The 19026-nt window shown below is 32.6% G+C and overlaps 1 protein-coding gene across 1 annotated transcript in view; it reads left to right on the forward strand.

The window, feature by feature from the left end:
- Window positions 1-19026, forward strand: part of tweek (transmembrane protein KIAA1109 homolog tweek) — a 443660-nt gene that overhangs the window by 361251 nt on the left and 63383 nt on the right. The window contains exons 20-22 of the mRNA XM_017630557.1: window positions 3631-3733; window positions 4654-4763; window positions 4833-5144. Of these exons, the coding sequence (XP_017486046.1) occupies window positions 3631-3733; window positions 4654-4763; window positions 4833-5144 (525 nt within the window). The remainder of the gene's footprint in view (window positions 1-3630; window positions 3734-4653; window positions 4764-4832; window positions 5145-19026) is intronic.

Raw genomic sequence — 19026 nt, forward strand, 5'->3', positions numbered from 1 at the left:
CATTTATGTATACATTTGTCTATATCTATCTCGATTCGTTTTGGCTGTTACAAACAACCGTTATGTGAACAAAATTAATATACCCTTGTGCACAAGTGCGCTCGGGTATAAAAAAAGAATAGTCAAAACTTTTCAATGTGTGGGTGTTTTAAAGTTATGATAAGCACTATGTAATGAAAACTGTGACACCTATTCCTCATAATCGGAATCTGAATCCCATCCAAGCCCCGTTAAACTAATATAATTCGCTTCAAGTTCTACTAACTCCATTGCTTCAGCAATGAAAGATCTCCGGTTGGTGACCACTGGCAATAGGTGCGAGCAAGTAATCAGAGGGTCTAATAAAACTAGCTATCTATTAAAAACGTCCCCTGAATTGTCAGCGCAACCCGTTTTCCTACTATAGATCTCTGTAAAGTTTTTAAAGTCCTTGTTCGAACTAAATCCGCTTCTCACTAAAGATTTTAAAGTCCTTGATAGAACTAAATCCGCTTTTTATTCATTGAGCAACTTCAAAATAATAAACAGTTTAAGTTCGAAATGAAACAGAACCAAACTTAACCAGAAGTGTATGTTTTTGTGTTTAATTAAAATCAAAGTGAAATTTTTAAAACCAATTTATTTAAAAATGGGCAAGGGCTTTTGGTTTTGAACCCGGATTCCTAGTACTTTATTGCAGTGCTGTCAAATTTAAAAGCGCTTTGCGCATTTAAAAAAAAGGGATTTTGAAAATTACACTTGCAAAAAACAGAGGTTAGCTTAGTTGTTTTTAATCGTAATTTTTTTAAAACACATAATTTCAAACAAAATTTACCAAAAGAATAAATAAACTTCATTTTAAGTAATGGAAAAAACAAAATGACGAAATTTAAAGGTATCCACACACCAATGCATTATGTCGCAACGAAACTGCACCGTTTTTGATGCTACAAACGTTACTGCTTCGAAAACGCACGTACGCACACATCTGAGCGATTTTATCGCAGTAAAAATTGTCAATTTATAGACAAACAAAAAATATTTTTCATCAAAAATAAAATTCTTAACTTTTCTACATCAAATATGTTTTGTTTTCTTACGTTCAATTTTCTTTCAATATTGTAAAATCCTTTTATTGACATTTTTCGTTCTCAAAACGTGGCAGTCTGCGATTTCGGCACTACCAAAAGGAGAACTGGGAATGTTCGAATAAATCGCTGCAGCAAAATCGCACAAGTGTGAAGTTTCTCATTTAAAACTGTTGTCGGCATTGTTGTAATTTTTGTCGGAAGAGATTCTCACCGGCAGAATCGCATAGGTGTGGGGATACCTTAATACCGCTTTCTTACAGTAACCATTTAAATTGTACATTTGAATTTCTCAGTTTAAAAAAAAAAAAGTTTTTTGTTCAAATTTGTCAAGTTTGAACACGCATATCTCCCAGCCGAAAAACGATAGAAAGGTGAAAACTTACCCCCAAATGTAGAATTTAATGGGGAATAAACCTGCGTTTTTATTTTTGCAAAAAAAAAAAAAGTTTTTAAAATTTGAATTTTGAGCACGCTTGGCCCCAGTATGCGATGACCAAGTTACAGTACAATTAACTTTATTGTACAACAAACACTTTACAATACTTGTTTATGCAATAACAACTAATAACAATACTTGTTAAGGCAATTAAAACACTTTAGAAAACTTGCTAACACAACTGAACATATAGCTTGCTGATTCGCAACTGACTTGTCTGGTGGCTTGTACTGTGGTATCGGCAGGATTATGGAATTCAGCGATTAATTCACGGATAATCGTACAATACTAACAGTAACGATATTTTAGCATTCTTTGGCATTTCCCTTTCGTTTATTTAATGTTTCTTATTTCTTTATGAAAGTGTAGCTTGTTATCTAACAAAAACCTTGTTAGTAAAAGTTTCAAACTTTCTTTTAACATTCTGAGTATGCAGTTTTGTAGACCACTCAATTTTATTTTAATGAAGTGCAAATTTTAAGTAACTAGGACTTACTATTGATTTTTTGGAATTTTTTTTGTTGGAAGGTGTTGCGGATTTTCTCCATACAAAAAATTTTTCAACACACTTTGTTTCGAAGAAAATGCGTGACCAAAAATTTAAAAAAATCAACACTTGCCTAGCTACTTCAAACCTGCATTTTATTACACTAAAATTTAAGACACTGTGTACTCAGAAAAATTCTAAAAAATCTGAAAACAGCTTAAAATTTTTAAAGAAATCTATAGTAATATCGATAGTATCGACAGTTGAAAACCGTCGCCACTATCGATAGTTTTGAAAACTTTTTATTTATTTATTTAATATATTCGCTTTCTTTTAATATGGTAATATGTTAATAATTTCCCTTGTCCGTATTTTGATATGCGTCTTTTATAAGTATGAGTGGTCAATTTAAACGAATATCTTTTGTTTTGTAGTATTAGAAATGTATTATTTTAACCAAATTTCACTTCTTTGTACTTCAAAAGGGACAAACTAAATCCGAATTTAATTTTTCCTTATAAAAAATAAATTCAGATTTTGCCTGTCGCTTTTCAAGTGGATGCAAGTTATATAAATATATATATTTCAGACGCATAAATTGATAAGTTTATTTTATTATTATAAGAACTTCTTTTTGATACACTCAAATTTAAAATTTATATAATCTCTTTACTTTACAAAGTAATTTATAAATTTTATAAATTTATTAATTACTTAATTTTCAAGCAAATTCAATACCTTTCACGACGATAGTACCATCGATACTATTGATGTTTTCAACTATCGTTTTGTAAACTATAGAGTGGCGATGCTATCTATAGTATCCCAGCTCTAGGATGAAGTTTTATAGCTCATTCAATCTCAGTACAAAAAGCGAACGTTTGAAGTACCTCAAAATTAGCACCGCTTTTAGAGAACTTTTTGGTTGGAGGCGTTTCGCATTTTATATCGAAGAAAATTCATAACTTCGAACTTGCACCTTATTATACTGGAATTGAATAGGCTATAAAAATGCACGCCCAAAACGTTTCTAAAACATTTGATTAAAAAATCTAAAATTTTGATAGCAAATTTTTGAAATTGGTTGAATTTTCGCGAATTTCGCATTTACTGACAAATTTTACATGGCAAAATTACTTGATTTTAGCATGAGTTTTTTATAAATTACGAATGAACGATAAATTACGATAATGTGAACATACTTTTTCTGTTCAAAATTTTAAAATTGCTAATATGGAAACCCCAAAAATGACGCTGTTTGAAAAAATTACGTTACTTTTTTCTGTGTGTAGTTAATTTAACCTTATTTGACAAGTTGACCCAGTCCGCCACTGAATGAAACTTTCTCTGCCACAAACAGAACGACATTTAGATTAAAATGCAAGTTCTGTTTTATTTACATGAAACATTTTATTTCACCATCATTTTGGACCTTGGCTGAAATGTGCTGATATTATTTTACATTTGTGTACACTGAGTTTCTTTCGATCTAATACTCTGCACTTTCAAATAAATCTTAAGCTACCCTATATCTATTTTTAGATTCTATTATATTTTCTTTTCACATGCTATTACCGTGATTTCAAATTTGTAGGCATGTATGAGATTTTTAACAAGAAAAATATTTTAAAATTTAGATACTTCACAATTTGGCATGAGATTTGCTAATGAAGCTTTCTTACATGGCGCGGCACAAAGGTCAAACTCCACATCACCAAATATTCATGTAACACGAAAAGGGTAAGTTTTTTTTTCAGTGATTGTTAATCAATAAAATTATTGACTTATTATATAAGTTAAGATATGTATACATTAGGGTGGTCAAAAAATGCATGTGAAAAATTAAAGTCGGAATTTTTATGCTCTCACCCCCTAGGATTGTTTTATACTGAAAAAATATACCCTTATTTTATATTTTAAAATCAAAAAATATTTAGAGGTCGCTCAAAGCGCCCAAAGGTTTCCATGATTTCTATATAGGGAAAAAACAACTTTTCGTAGAAATGGTATAGAATAGTTAAAAATCTATATATTTTTCTTTCAGAAAACTCTGTTTATCTGCAGGAGATTCCCAATAATAATACCCAATTGTTTATTTAACCATTTTTTCATTGCAACTATAATTTATAGGTCCGCCAAAACCCCAAAAAAATCCCGAAACATGCAATGGGGCGACCGATAAAAAATCGTTAGTATTAAAAAATGGTTAAATAATTGGGTATTATTATCGAAAGCCTCCTGAAGAGAACCAGAGTTTTCCGATCGAAAAATATTTACTTTCAAGAATTATATACCATTTCTACGAAAAAAATTTATTTTTCCCATATAAAAATACATGGAAAACTTTGAGCGCCTTGAGCGACCTCTAAATATTTTTTAATTTCAAAATAAAAAATAGGGTTCTACTTTTTTTGATATAGAACAATCCTAGGGGGTAAGAGCATTACAATTCCGACTTTACTGTTTTTGGACCACCCTAGTATAAATACATCGATATATTCAAAATCCAGTTTTATTTTCATTTTGTATATGTATTTGTCCTCTTTACCCGTTTAATTGCCTCATATGAATTCCTGTGTGTAAATATGCGTTCTTCTGTCCTTGTTTCAATCGCTTTATTACCGAACTTCTATGCGGAAACACATGCGATGTTATTGTAGCAAAGCATTAAGTAGATGCTCAAATATTTCACATGGCAATTCATCTCGCTCTAGCATACAAATGCTGCCAATAATCTCCGGACTGGTAGAGAAGCAGGTGCCGGAATTCGGTGAGATGCCTAAGCAATTTACTTTAAGCGCGTATATGATCTATACATAATGTTTTTTGCATATTTTAGAGTATGGCGCATTGCAGGAGGGTTCATTGAGTTCTAGCAATTCAGTAAATAAGTTTTGGCTTGGGCCGGGGAATCAAAAAGAGGACTTGTACTTCTGGATGGCAAAGCAGCAAGACAACAAAAAGAAGGAAAACTCCGTTGAAAAGGAATTAATTCGACCGGCACCGGTGAAATTACCAGGCGCGGGTCAAACACGTGGTGGCATTCTGCAGGACTCAATAAAACTGCTCGATGCGCATTTGATATTTGAGCCATTGCTCACATGCTTGGGTGTAATGCCGCAGCAAATGGTCAATAAATTGACCAATGCGGGTAAATATAACGGCATTTTTAATATCAAAGCCGAAATATACATAGGTACCCATATATAAATTATTGCAGTCCAATTAGAGTTGAAAATGGCTAATCTGGCGATTATTTGGATTATAGGGGGAAAAAAGACTAGCCAGCACCTCGCGTACTGAATTGGTAAATTTTAATGTTTCGCCAACGGGCAAATGGTTTGAAAATCTTGCAAGTTGTACATATGTACCTACTAGACTGGTGCACAAGTCGAGTTACAGCGAGTTTCAAGCCATTTGGTCATTTAACATAGCAATGCAATGTTTTGTTTTCAACCACCAATGCTATGCAAGAGCACAGAGAGAAATGAGCAATTCATGTCACTGTATAGCTTGTTTCTCTCTAAGCATTGTCGCTTCAAGCATCCATTGTGTGAGAAGGCAATAAAAGCAATGGTATTGAAAAGCAATGGCAATGAAAGGCAATGCAAAACAATTCAATTCAAATCTGTGCAATGTGTGAAATGACGATTCTTTACTTACAGTTACACCAAAGAACGTAGATAACAAGAAGGGACAACTTGTTATAATTGTGGCGAAAGTGCGCAATAGAGACGTGCCTTCTCTTTTCAACCAATCAAAAAAGCGCATTAGGGCAAAAGAGAAGGCACGCCCCTGTTGCGCACTTTCGCTACAATTATACAATTGTACAATTGTCCTTTCTTGTTATCTACGTTCTTTGGTTACACACGTATTTTTGGTATTTTAAGGAGAAAATAAAATAGCTAAGTTGTTTGACATGCATATATGATGTATGTTTGATGTTGGTTATATTTAAACACATGTTCATACAGAGTGCAAGTCTCTCAAGTGGGCCAACCAAAATTGGAAGGTCGAGATTTTTTCGCACAAATCACTCTATTCTTTTTGCAACCATAAAAAAAATAGTAATTTGAGCAATTTTGGAAAATTCGAAGTTTTACAAGAGTTATTGTTTTAAACTTTTTTTTGATGAATTCAGTAATTATTTATTATCCACTGATTCATAGCATGTATCTTGCTAATTTTTTTTATGAGAATAGTTAATTATCACGCTTTAGCCTGATTGTTTAAATTTTTCAAATAATCATTATTCTGTACAAAATTTTTAATTTGTCTTTTGTTGTTTTTTTGGCCTTATAACAATTATATTCAACAATTTTTATTGAGCTCGAGGCCGTTTTGTAATGAAAATTTATTGTGGAAAAGCAACAATAATTTGAAAAAATGGTAGAAGTGATAGCTATTTCGGAAATCACCACATTTCCTCATCAGACTTCTTTCAGTAGGCTTCGAACCGACGATCCCACTGACTCAGCCAGTTGCCGATGCACCGTGCTAAGTACACCTTGTAAATTACCGTTTGATTTTTTCCACTGTTTTCATTTTAGTTATGCCAACACAATCAAGCGCAGCTATTCCGCTGCAATTCACTTGATCATGTGGTTGTTGGTTTTGTTGGTTTGTGCTAATAATTCTATTTTTAGAATGCTTAACTTTTAGGTGTGCTCGTCCTTAAGTTATTTGTTTTTTGTTATTTTTTGGCCTTTTAACAATTATATTCAACAATTTTATAATGAGCTCGAGGCCATTTTTTAAATGAAAATTTATTGTGGAAAAGCAACAATAACTTTAAAAAATGGTAGAAGTGTTAGCTATTTCGGAAATCACCACATTTCCTCATCAGACTTCTTTCAGTAGGATTCGAACCGACGATCCCACTGACTCAGCCAGTTGCCTATGCACCGTGCTAAGTACGCCTTGTAAATTATCGTTTGCTTTTTTCCACTATTTTCATTTTTGTTATGCCAACACAATCAAGCGCAGCTATTCCGCTGCAATTCACTTGATCATGTGGTTGTTAGTATTGTTGGTTTTTGCTAATAATTCTATTTTAGGTGTGCTCGTCCTTAAGTTATACATTTTCTCACCATGGATTATGTACGTATGTAAGGACATATCTACATACATAAATACATACAGTGTTGCCATTTTAGCCGTTTTCCGGCTCGATTTAGCGGGTTGCGAACGCAAACGGCCGGAGAAAATTCGGTTTAGCCGGCAGCCGATTTGTTAGCCGCTTTGCAAAAAAAAATAACCGTTTTTAACCGATTTTGCTATTTGCAATATTTTCTTAAAATTTATATATATAAGTTTCAATTTTTGCAAATTTAGCGACCAAAAATCGAATAGAAATGGATAGCCTTATCTCGGAGAAATTTTTCTTGTCGAAGTGTGTTACATATATCGTCGGTGATACTGCAAAACGGTCTATGTCTATTAGTACTCTTGATACTTAGATGGTCTCTTACTTCCACTGGAATGCATCTGCAAATCATTACACCCTAATAAACGAATGACAAAACTGTGTACCTTTGGCTGACGATGATGAACGATTACCAGAAGCGATCAGATACAGATAACAGATCCACTAAGCACCGGGGGAAATAAGTGACATAGAACGTTTTGCAGTATCGTCAACGATACACAATTGAAAGAAAATTTTTTCTAATCCGAAAAGTCTTCAAATACTGGGCCGATTTCAATGATTTTTTTAAGCACATATACGGTGACCCAAATATAAACTGGGACGCGACATTTTAGCAAGTTTGGCTTATTTTTCATTAGCTAATTTAATGTTTATATAGCTGATTACTTAAAAAATATCATTTTATATCAATTATAAAAAATATCAGTATCTTTAGAAATTTTAAAATAAGTATAATAAAGTAGAAAATTTAAAGTACCTAGTATTTACCGCTGATTTTAGGCAATTTTTTTTTGACAGTGTTTCTCCGTTTTGTTTGTCGAACATACTTTGTCTGGCAAAAAATTCGTACACCGTCATTAAAAAATTCCAAAAATCAGCAGTAAGTCCTCGCTAATTCAAAGCTGCACCTCATTAAACTAGACTACAAAACTGCTTATCATAATTTTTCTAGTTGCGTCACTGTATTTTTTCCAACGAACGTAGCGGGGATTTGTTCATACAATTTTTTTATGAATGTCTTAAATTGTAGTGTGAAGTTTTATTCGCAAAAGACGGATGAGAATAAAAGAGCACGAATTTCCATGTGAAGAAAAACTCTCTGGAAAGACAATATCTATGAATAATTATATCGTGGTGCTAATATCCTTTAGTGTTGCCCTGACAGGCATGTGCAGAGAGTAGCAGGTCTTTAAAAACGGGAACGCTTCGAATATATGGATATCAAAATAAAATTACATAGTTTAATTCTTAAAAATTTAAAAAGCGTCCGGCTTTTTGAACATAATTTACTGGCTTTTCGAAATAATGGTGCACTATTTTCCTCAGCCTTTTAACAGCTTTACGTGTTCATTTCTCAAAATATTGCCCCCCGAATAAGCCTAATTGGAATACTTTCTACTAATAAAGCCATTTTGCAGAACGAAAAGTAACCTAGTGCAAATGTTACAATATAAGACAAAATTTTTCATTAGAAAAAAAAAAGTCAAACAAACGCAAGATGACTTCTGATGTAGAGCTTAATTAATCTAGTGTAACGATAGTTTTCTTCTTAACTTAAAATTATTGAATGAATTTATTAATCTTTCAACTTCATTCAAATAAAACATGTTAATTTAGCTGAAACATTTTAGCCGTTTTTCTTTGCCAATTTAGCCGGTCGGCCCGAAAAGTTCTGGCAACATTGATGCCGAATGAAATACGGGCAATTTCTAAGCAGATTTTAAGAAATTATGGTAAACTCAGGAGCCAAACTGTGTATACAACAAGTAATTTTTAGCAAAAAAAAACCGACTTCAACTCCCATATAAAAAAAAAATATATATATATATATATCTCATGATCCACTGATCGGACCTCAACCAGATTAGTATGGGACCACCTCTGAGACACTACCTTTCCGATGCAATTATCGAAATCGATTGACGTGGTCCAAAGTTATGCGGTAACATACATAAAAAAAAAAAAAATATATATATATATTCCGACGAACTGATAACCTCCTCCTTTTTTGGAAGTCGGTTAAAAATCTACTGCGCAATCTTAATAAGCATTGCACTAAAAATTACCTTGTTGTATATTATAATGCTGAAATAATTTCCTTGAAAGCGAACGAACTCAGAAAATTTGCTTGCAAATTTTGTATACAGAAACTCAATGTCACGAAAAGTAACGTGCTTTTTAATTTTTTCTCTATGAGACTTAAAAAAAACTTTATTTACAAAGGAAATGTCGGCTTTAAAGAATAGGAAAACACTAGAAGAAAAACCCAAGAGTGCGAAAAAAATGTTTTACATAGCAGCGAAATGAGACCGTAACAAGAATCATAAAGTGCTTGATCTCTGCAAAATCACAGGGTACATTGGCAATAAAGTGCAAAGCAAGCAAAAAAACATTGAATACTATAGGGGTATTCACGATCTGGTGCATACTATCTAGCATGGTGCATAGATATCATAAATAGCAGGATTGGCTAATTTTGTTGTTGTTTGGACACATGAAACAACAACAGTCATGCTATCTATGCACCATGCTAGACAGTATGCACCGGATCGTGAATACCCCTTATGCAAGAGCCAGCGATATAATGAAATATGTGCAAACCACTCTACCCAAGATTTTTTAAACGTTGAAAAGGAAAATTAAAAGCGGCTATGAGCGCTTTCCCAAAATTTGCTTGCACCACATTCATTTTAGTTTTGTACCACGAATTAGGGAAATATTTTTCATTGGGGACCCATAAAAGGACACCTAAATATAACTCTGAACTAATTATCGTCTAAAGGGCTAAAAAAATAACTCAAGTTGGCAAAATAAAGTCCAAAAATAACATTTTTGAAAAAGCCCTGCGCATTATGCCTGAAAACTTAAACAAGCCAATCGTTAAGGACATGAGTCTTTTCTATAAAAATGTTTCAATATCTATATGAGTGGGAAAACAGTATTTGTTGCATCCGAAAGTATAGCTGTTTCTTTTTACTTCATCAGTTCGTATTTCATTCCGCATACGTTATTTATGTATACAACTTTAACAAGTATTGTATTAAATAATCAATGCTTATGTTTATAAATAAATTTTTATTTTTTTTTGCATTCTCTGGTTGCACCACGCTCGCTGCGAGTAGAAATGTAGGATTTTAATGTACTAAAAACTTGGGAAAAGGGCAAAATGTGCTTTGAAAAAAGGCAAAAAGGCATATTTTTTTAATTTTGTTATGTACTTCCTTAATGTACAATGTGCATGTCCAATTAAAGATTTTAAAAAATACATACAGTGATCAAGAAATTATAGCCGAACCACTTTTTGCCAAGTTTTAACGTATTATTTTCGTTGTTATTTAGTTTTGGTTACTTTTTTTTATAAAAATATAGTTCATTCTTAAAAAAAAACCTCGTGAATTCAAGTTTCCAAATTTGTGCAATATTAAAATAAAAATTCAACAAACTTTCGTACAAATTTCGGGCTTTTTCAAAAATTCTAAAAAATAAATCGTAGTTTTTAGCCATTTGAAACTTGTTCTTTATTCTATTAAATCAATGGGCTACAAAACTGTCGTTTGAATTTGTTGAATTATTATTTTTTAATTGAATACATTTTTAAGGCAGTGGCACTTGATTGGTCCATTTGTACAGATTGGTACATTTTTATATTCGGCTATTGGTAAAAAAAGGGAAATTTTTCTTTTTGTAGTCAAAATAGTTTCTTTAATGATTGTTTGGAAAAACAACAAAACAACTTAAGCTTAAAAAACCTACACTGCCGGAACAAAGTATTGGCACAGAAAATTTTTCACAATATATGCAACAATTTTCATTCTAATATTTTTCCGCTAATTTCGTATAAAAATATGGTTCATTCTACAGCAAAAAACATAGAAACATAATTCCTAAACTATGTGCAAAACTCGCCAAAAATTCAGCAAATTTTTAATCAGATTTTTAAGATTTTTTTTGAGTTTGCAGATTTGTAGCCCAATCAATTTTATTATAATAATCTTTTAATCTTATTATAATAAGTTTTAAGTAGCTAGAATTCCTAGCCGTGGATTTTTTTAAATTGTTTCAAAATTTTCAAAATTTTTTTTCGCAAATGCTTTATATGGATAAAATGCAAAACACCTTTAGCAAAAAAAATTCTCAAAAATCAACGCGATTTTTGACTAACTTCAAATTTGCATTTTTTACTAGAATTTAATGGGCTGCAAAACTGCATATTCATCTGATTAAAAAGTTGAAAATTTTGATGAAAATTTGCTGAATTTTCGCGAGTTTTGCACAAAGTTTAGGAATTATGTTTTTATGTTTTTTGTTGTTGAACGAACCATATTTTTATACAAAATTGGCGGAAAAATATTAGAATAAAAATTGTTGCATATATTGTGAAAAATTTGCTGTGCCAATACTTTGTTCCGGCAGTGTAGGTAAATAAAAATATTAAAAAATTGTATCAACGAAATCATAATAACGAGATTCTTGATGCTGTTTTTTTAACTTTTTTCAAAGATTTGTTTAAGAAAAACTTGAAAACCTGCTCCAAAACTTTGCCGATATAGACTTATAAGGTATCACAGGTCTCATTTTCTCACCCTTTTTGTTTCTTTGCAAGAAAAAAAAATCATTCATTTTTTTTATTTTTTATTCAATACCAACACATCTTAATTCAACATGGAATGACACTCGTTTATCTCACCTCCTTTTTTCATATTTTGAATGAGCTTATTCGCAAAGAAATTAAAAGGGTGAGAAAATACCTTATCTCATAAGCAGGGAACGGATTTTATGGAAATTGCCTTTTTTTCTGCTGAAGAGATAGAGTTTATTCGATTAAGAATGTCCACGGTTTAGCTTTCCCTGATTCCATATATACACATTTGATGTTGCTTTTTTTTTGCCTTTTTTAAGATATTTGCCTTTTTTGCCTTTTCTACCTTTAAAAAAGTGATTATTGCATTTAATATTTGTTTTAAGATTAAAAAATATACACATGCCCATGCGGCTTATAGAAGCGCAGGGGCCTCTTGCCAAATCGGTGTTGGAGAAATTCAAAGCCGTTTTCTCAGCTAACGTAGGCTTGGAGACAATAAGGGGTGTGGATAAAATTGTGAAGGGCGAGGATAATATGAACGTTTCAAACGTTCCATATTTAAATTGGGCTCCACTTGTATCAACTTACGTCGAGCGCACATTTAGTACATTCAAGGCTTTTCTTAGCGAAAATCGAATGAAAATGCTAACAGAAAACTTCAAAATGCATATTGTGGTTCAATGTTACTACAACTATACAGATTAAAGTTTCATGAATTAGAAACTCGAAAGGATAAAATAGTCAAATATTCAATGTACAAATTTTTCATATAATGAAACTAGTTCATAGTTTTTCTCTTTTTACTTGTAATATAAACATTTCTAAAATAAATGTATCTTTTGATTGTTCTTCGTATTTTCTGTCTTTTTNTTTTGAATGAGCTTATTCGCAAAGAAATTAAAAGGGTGAGAAAATACCTTATCTCATAAGCAGGGAACGGATTTTATGGAAATTGCCTTTTTTTCTGCTGAAGAGATAGAGTATATTCGATTAAGAATGTCCACGATTTAGCTTTCCCTGATTCCNCTTTTTTGCCTTTTCTACCTTTAAAAAAGTGATTATTGCATTTAATATTTGTTTTAAGATTAAAAAATATACACATGCCCATGCGGCTTATAGAAGCGCAGGGGCCTCTTGCCAAATCGGTGTTGGAGAAATTCAAAGCCGTTTTCTCAGCTAACGTAGGCTTGGAGACAATAAGGGGTGTGGATAAAATTGTGAAGGGCGAGGATAATATGAACGTTTCAAACGTTCCATATTTAAATTGGGCTCCACTTGTATCAACTTACGTCGAGCGCACATTTAGTACATTCAAGGCTTTTCTTAGCGAAAATCGAATGAAAATGCTAACAGAAAACTTCAAAATGCATATTGTGGTTCAATGTTACTACAACTATACAGATTAAAGTTTCATGAATTAGAAACTCGAAAGGATAAAATAGTCAAATATTCAATGTACAAATTTTTCATATAATGAAACTAGTTCATAGTTTTTCTCTTTTTACTTGTAATATAAACATTTCTAAAATAAATGTATCTTTTGATTGTTCTTCGTATTTTCTGTCTTTTTTTAGTGCCTTATTTTGCTTTTTTTGCAATACCTAGTGCCTTTTCCTGCCCTTTTCGCTATTTTATTTTGCTTTTTTTGCAATACCTAGTGCCTTTTCCTGCCTTTTCCGCTATTTGATGTTGCCTTTTCCAGCCTATTTCGTTATTTTATTTTGCCTTTTTTATAGGTTTTTAGGTCCTAAAAATCCGTTCCGTGCTCATAAGTCTAAATGGTAAGGTTTTGGCTGAGTTATTTAAGTTTTTCTTAAACCGGTCTTTGAAAAAACGGCAAAAACAGCATCAAAAATCTCATTATTATGATTCCGTAGAAATTTTTTTTTGTATTTTTATGCAAACTTTTTAAGCTTAAACTACTCAGTCATCTGAGGTAATTTTTTTGAAAAAAATATTTTAAAAAACTGTTTATTAATAAAAGAACTAAATTTTTGGAGGTATTTTCTGATCGTAAATCTTAATATTTTTGCGAGATATTGTGGTGGAGGTCTTAAAATATAATACATAGATTTTATAATTCCAGTACCGCTTTTGTTTGCATGGGCAGTGTTGCAGTTACTATACATAAGTTGGCTATGATTACTCGGCCATCTATCATAGTAGCACAATGCCGCTAAAATTTTCAGGCAATAGCCTCATGCGATTATCGATACTATTTTTTGTTGTTTGTGTGAAATATTTTATTTTTATCAGTATTTTTCTTTAAATCAAAATATGTTGAAATAAAAGTGAAAAAAAAGTATTTTGTGAGAATAAAAGAGCACGAATTTCTATGTGAAGAAAAACTCTCTGGAATGACAATATCTATGAATAATTATATCGTGGTGCTAATATCCTTTAGTGTTGCTCTGACAGGCATGTGCAGAGAGTAGCAGGTCTTTAAAAACGGGAACGCTTCGAATATATGGATATCAAAATAAAATTACATAGTTTAATTCTTAAAAATTTAAAAAGCGTCCGGCTTTTTGAACATAATTTACTGGCTTTTCGAAATAATGGTGCACTATTTTCCTCAGCCTTTTAACAGCTTTACGTGTTCATTTCTCAAAATATTGCCCCCCGAATAAGCCTAAGTGGAATACTTTCTACTAATAAAGCCATTTTGCAGAACGAAAAGTAACCTAGTGCAAATGTTACAATATAAGACAAAATTTTTCATCAGAAAAAGAAGGTCATACAAACGCAAGATGACTTCTGATGTAGAGCTTTAATTAATCTACACCTTTTCCAATTGTATTTCAGAAAAGAACAAATGTATTTCAGAAAAGCTCAAATGAATTTCAGACAAGGTCAAATGAATTTCAGAAAAGAGCAAATGTACTTCAGAAAACCCCAAATGTATTTCAGATATTCCAATTGTATTTCAGAAAACCTCAATTGTTTTTCAGAAAAGCGCAAATTTGTTTCAGAAAAAGTGAAATGTATTTCAGATATTCCAATTGTATTTCAGAAAACCTCAAATGTGTTTCAGAAAACCAGAAAAGTATTTCAGAAAAGAAGCATACAAATTTCTAAGAGCAGACCAAAATATAACATCCCGTTCCGACCAAATAAAAAACCAAGTTGCAACGACGGAACAGAGCATCGAATTTATTAAAAAAGAACGAACTTGGGATTACATTCCAACCGGCATGTCACGCAACGCCAAAGCATCTGAAAAAAAAATGGACGAGTGCTGTATAGCGCGAGCACAATCTGCTGTAGCAACAGTATCCTTTGCCTGACGAATAACTTCTTCCAAATATTGCAGACGCCTTTCTATTAATCCTCGGCCATTTATCGTAGGAAGTGCCATATTAGTTTTTACGGACGATTTAATTTTTGACCATATATTTTCAATCGGATTTAGCATCGGGGAATATGGTCCTAGACGTAAAAGAGTGGCTGATCCGTTATTGCAAATATGCTCTAGTCCAGAATGGCAGGGTGCATTGTCGCATACAATGACCAAATCCGTCAAATCGTTGCCTAAAGTTCTCCACTTCTCTAAAAGTTCTTTCACCCACTCTGCAGCGCTCTCCTTTTTGAACGAGCCACGACGCGTTTCCATTGATAGCACACCTGATGTGCTTATAGCTGCGATTAGGTGAACGTTTGGTCCTCTTGATGGAGGCAACGTTAAACTTGCTCGCATTCCAGACCGAGAGCGACCTCTTGTGCGGCGACAAAATAAATTAAAATTTGTTTGATCTATGTACACTATTTGCTTGCCTTGTTGAATAAAGGCACTCAACTTGGTTACAAATTCTGCTCGCTTTTGCTTATTATCCAGCGTATTCATCGTCGCTGGCAAATGGTGTAGCTTTTTAAGGCTAAACATTTTGCCTTCTAGATAATTTGCTGCGGTCGATGTGCAAATGTTTTTTCTTAGCTCCACTTGCACTTTTGATACGATCTGCTTTAGTGTGATGGTACTTTCTTCTTCCACCCAACGAATTATAACGTCTACCTCATCTTCGGAAAGCTTTTTTTCGTTACCTCCACCCCTTTTATGCGTCTCTATTCTACCAGAATTTACCCAAGTATAGGCAGTTTTATATACAATTCCTAATGACGCTGCCAAACTGCACCAATCTTCACCTCTATTGGCAGCCTCAACAATGCGTAATCGGTCTACGTCGTTATATACTGCATATTTCTTCTTCTCCACTACCGTCGTTTCTGCACCAAAAAAGTTACAAATATTAATACAATTGTTCGTTCGTTGGTATATATGTATGTATATGCATACCTAAAACATCTCCTCGGCATATTGGACACTTCCTCGTTTGTAAAATAGGATCACTACATTTTACGTGGAATAAATGCCTACATGGAAGCAAACGAAGAACCCGTTGCCGGCGCATGTCGACTCTGCAAATCGCACAATTGTCCTTTAACTCCATTTATGTACGTTAATAAAACCTCGCGATCAAAAATTTCCAGAATAATTATTCACTTCGTTACCGGACTAATAATAATAGCGAATGAGTTTGTTTTTTTAATTTTTAGACATTTATCTACAAGCATGTTTCTTTTCTGAAATACATTTGAGGGTTTCTGAAATACAATTGGTTTTTTCTGAAATACATTTGGCTTTTTCTGAAATACATTTCCACTGTTCTGAAATACAATTGAGGTTTTCCGAAATACAATTGGAATATCTGAAATACAATTGAGGTTTTCTGAAATACATTTGGTCTTTTCTGAAATTGATTTGAGCTTTTCTGAAATACATTTCCACTGTTCTGAAATACAATTGAGGTTTTCCGAAATACAATTGGAATATCTGAAATACAATTGAGGTTTTCTGAAATACATTTGCTCTTTTCTGAAATTCATTTGAGCTTTTCTGAAATACAATTGCTTTTTTCTGAAATACAGTTGGAAAAGGTGTAGTATAACGATAGTTTCCTTCTTAACTTTAAATTATTGAATGAATTTATTAATCTTTCAACTTCATTCAAATAAAACATGTTAATTTAGCTGAAACATTTTAGCCGTTTTTAGCCGTTTTTCTTTGCCAATTTAGCCGGTCGGCCCGAAAAGTTCTGGCAACACTGATGCCGAATGAAATACGGGCAATTTCTAAGCAGATTTTAAGAAATTATGGTAAAGTGAGGTGCCAAACTGTGTATACAAAAATCTACTGCGCAATCTTAATAAGCATTGCACTAAAAATTACCTCGTTGTATATTATAATGCTGAAATAATTTCCTTGAAAGCGAACGAACTCAGAAAATTTGCTTGCAATTTTGTATACAGAAACTCAATGTCACGAAAAGTAACGTGCTTTTTAATTTTTTCTCTATGAGACTTAAAAAAAACTTTATTTACAAAGGAAATGTCGGCTTTAAAGAATAGGAAAACACTAGAAGGAAAACCCATGAGTGCGAAAAAAATGTTTCACATAGCAGCGAAATGAGACCGTAACAAGAATCATAAATTGCTTGATCTCTCTGCAAAATCACAGGGTACAGTGGCAATAAAGTACAAAGCAAGCAAAAAAACATTAAATACTATAGGGGTATTCACGATCCGGTGCATACTGTCTAGCATGGTGCATAGATAGCATAAATAGCATGATTGGCTAATTTTTTTGTTGTTTGGACACATGAAACAACAACAGTCATGCTATCTATGCACCATGCTAGACAATATGCACCGGATCGTGAATACCCCTTATGCAAGAGCCAGCGATATAATGAAATATGTGCAAACCACTCTACCCAAGATTTTTTAAACGTTGAAAAGGAAAATTAAAAGCGGCTATGAGCGCTTTCCCAAAATTTGCTTGCACCACATTCATTTTAGTTTTGTACCACGAATTAGGGAAATATTTTTCATTGGGGACCTATAAAAGGACACCTAAATATAACTCTGAACTAATTATCGTCTAAAGGGCTAAAAAATAATAACTCAAGTTGGCAAAATAAAGTCCAAAGATAACATTTTTGTAAAAGCCCTGCGCACTATGCCTGAAAACTTAAACAAGCCAACCGTTAAGGACATGAGTCTTTTCTATAAAAATGTTGCAATATCTATATGAGTGGGAAAACAGTATTTGTTGCATCCGAAAGTATAGCTGTTTCTTTTTACTGCATCAGTTCGTATTTCATTCCGCATACGTTATTTATGTATACAACTTTAACAAGTATTGTATTAAATAATCAATGCTTATGTTTATAAATAAATTTTATTTTTTTTTTGCGTTCTCTGGTTGCACCACGCTCGCTGCGAGTACGAGCGGCACGCGGCATGAAAGCAAAAGCGCCCGTGGCAGGAGTGAAAAAAGTAATAACTAGCGAGTCGGTGCAAGTTTCCGTGTTTTTTTTTCTTTCAAATAATGTATTATAGAATAAATATTGATATTCAATGTAAACGATTAAAAAATCTGATCTAGAAGTAGTAAATATTTCCATTTGTTTATACAATTCTATATATATAAAAATGTTGTGTTCGTATGGCACGGTCGTCGAAACTCGAGAACGGCTGAACCGATTTGAATATTGTTTTTTTTTTGTATTGTTCGGTATAATACCAGGATCAATTGTATCACAAAAATTTGGAGGGTTGCCACCTATTTGCAACATTTTAAACCCAATTATATTGATAAAATAAATGAATTATTACAACTAGTGTTCGCCCAGCGGTTGAAATTCAACCGCTAAAATTAAGGATAGTTTATGTGAGTTGAGTTGAGCTGAAATAAAATTTGTTGGAATGGGTTAAGTGGAGGGGAGTTTAGCTTAGTACTTAGCATAACATAACATAGAATAGCATTAGATTCAATAACATAACATATGTAGCATAACACATCACAATATAACATCGCACATTCTTCAGTTGTATTTCCTTTTTATCCCTATCACTTTCTTCCTCTCTATCTTTGTCTCTATCGCTTTTAATGTTTATGTTTATGTTTATGTTTATCTACACCTTCATAAGATAAAGATAAAGATAAAGATAAAGATAAAGATAAAGATAAAGATAAAGATAAAGATAAAGATAAAGATAAAGATAAAGATAAAGATGAAGATGAAGATGAAGATGAAGATGAAGAGGAAGATGAAGATGAAGATGAAGATGAAGATGAAGATGAAGATGAAGATGAAGATGAAGATGAAGATGAAGATGAACATGAACATGAACATGAACATGAACATGAACATGAAAATTAACATGAACATGAACATGAACATGAACATGAAAATGAACATGAACATGAACTTGAGCATGAACATGAACATGAACATGAAT

This window comes from Rhagoletis zephyria, unplaced genomic scaffold (assembly GCF_001687245.7).
Source record: "Rhagoletis zephyria isolate East Lansing unplaced genomic scaffold, Rhagoletis_zephyria_1.1 Rzeph_scaffold_00090, whole genome shotgun sequence".
Classification (NCBI taxonomy): domain Eukaryota; kingdom Metazoa; phylum Arthropoda; class Insecta; order Diptera; family Tephritidae; genus Rhagoletis; species Rhagoletis zephyria.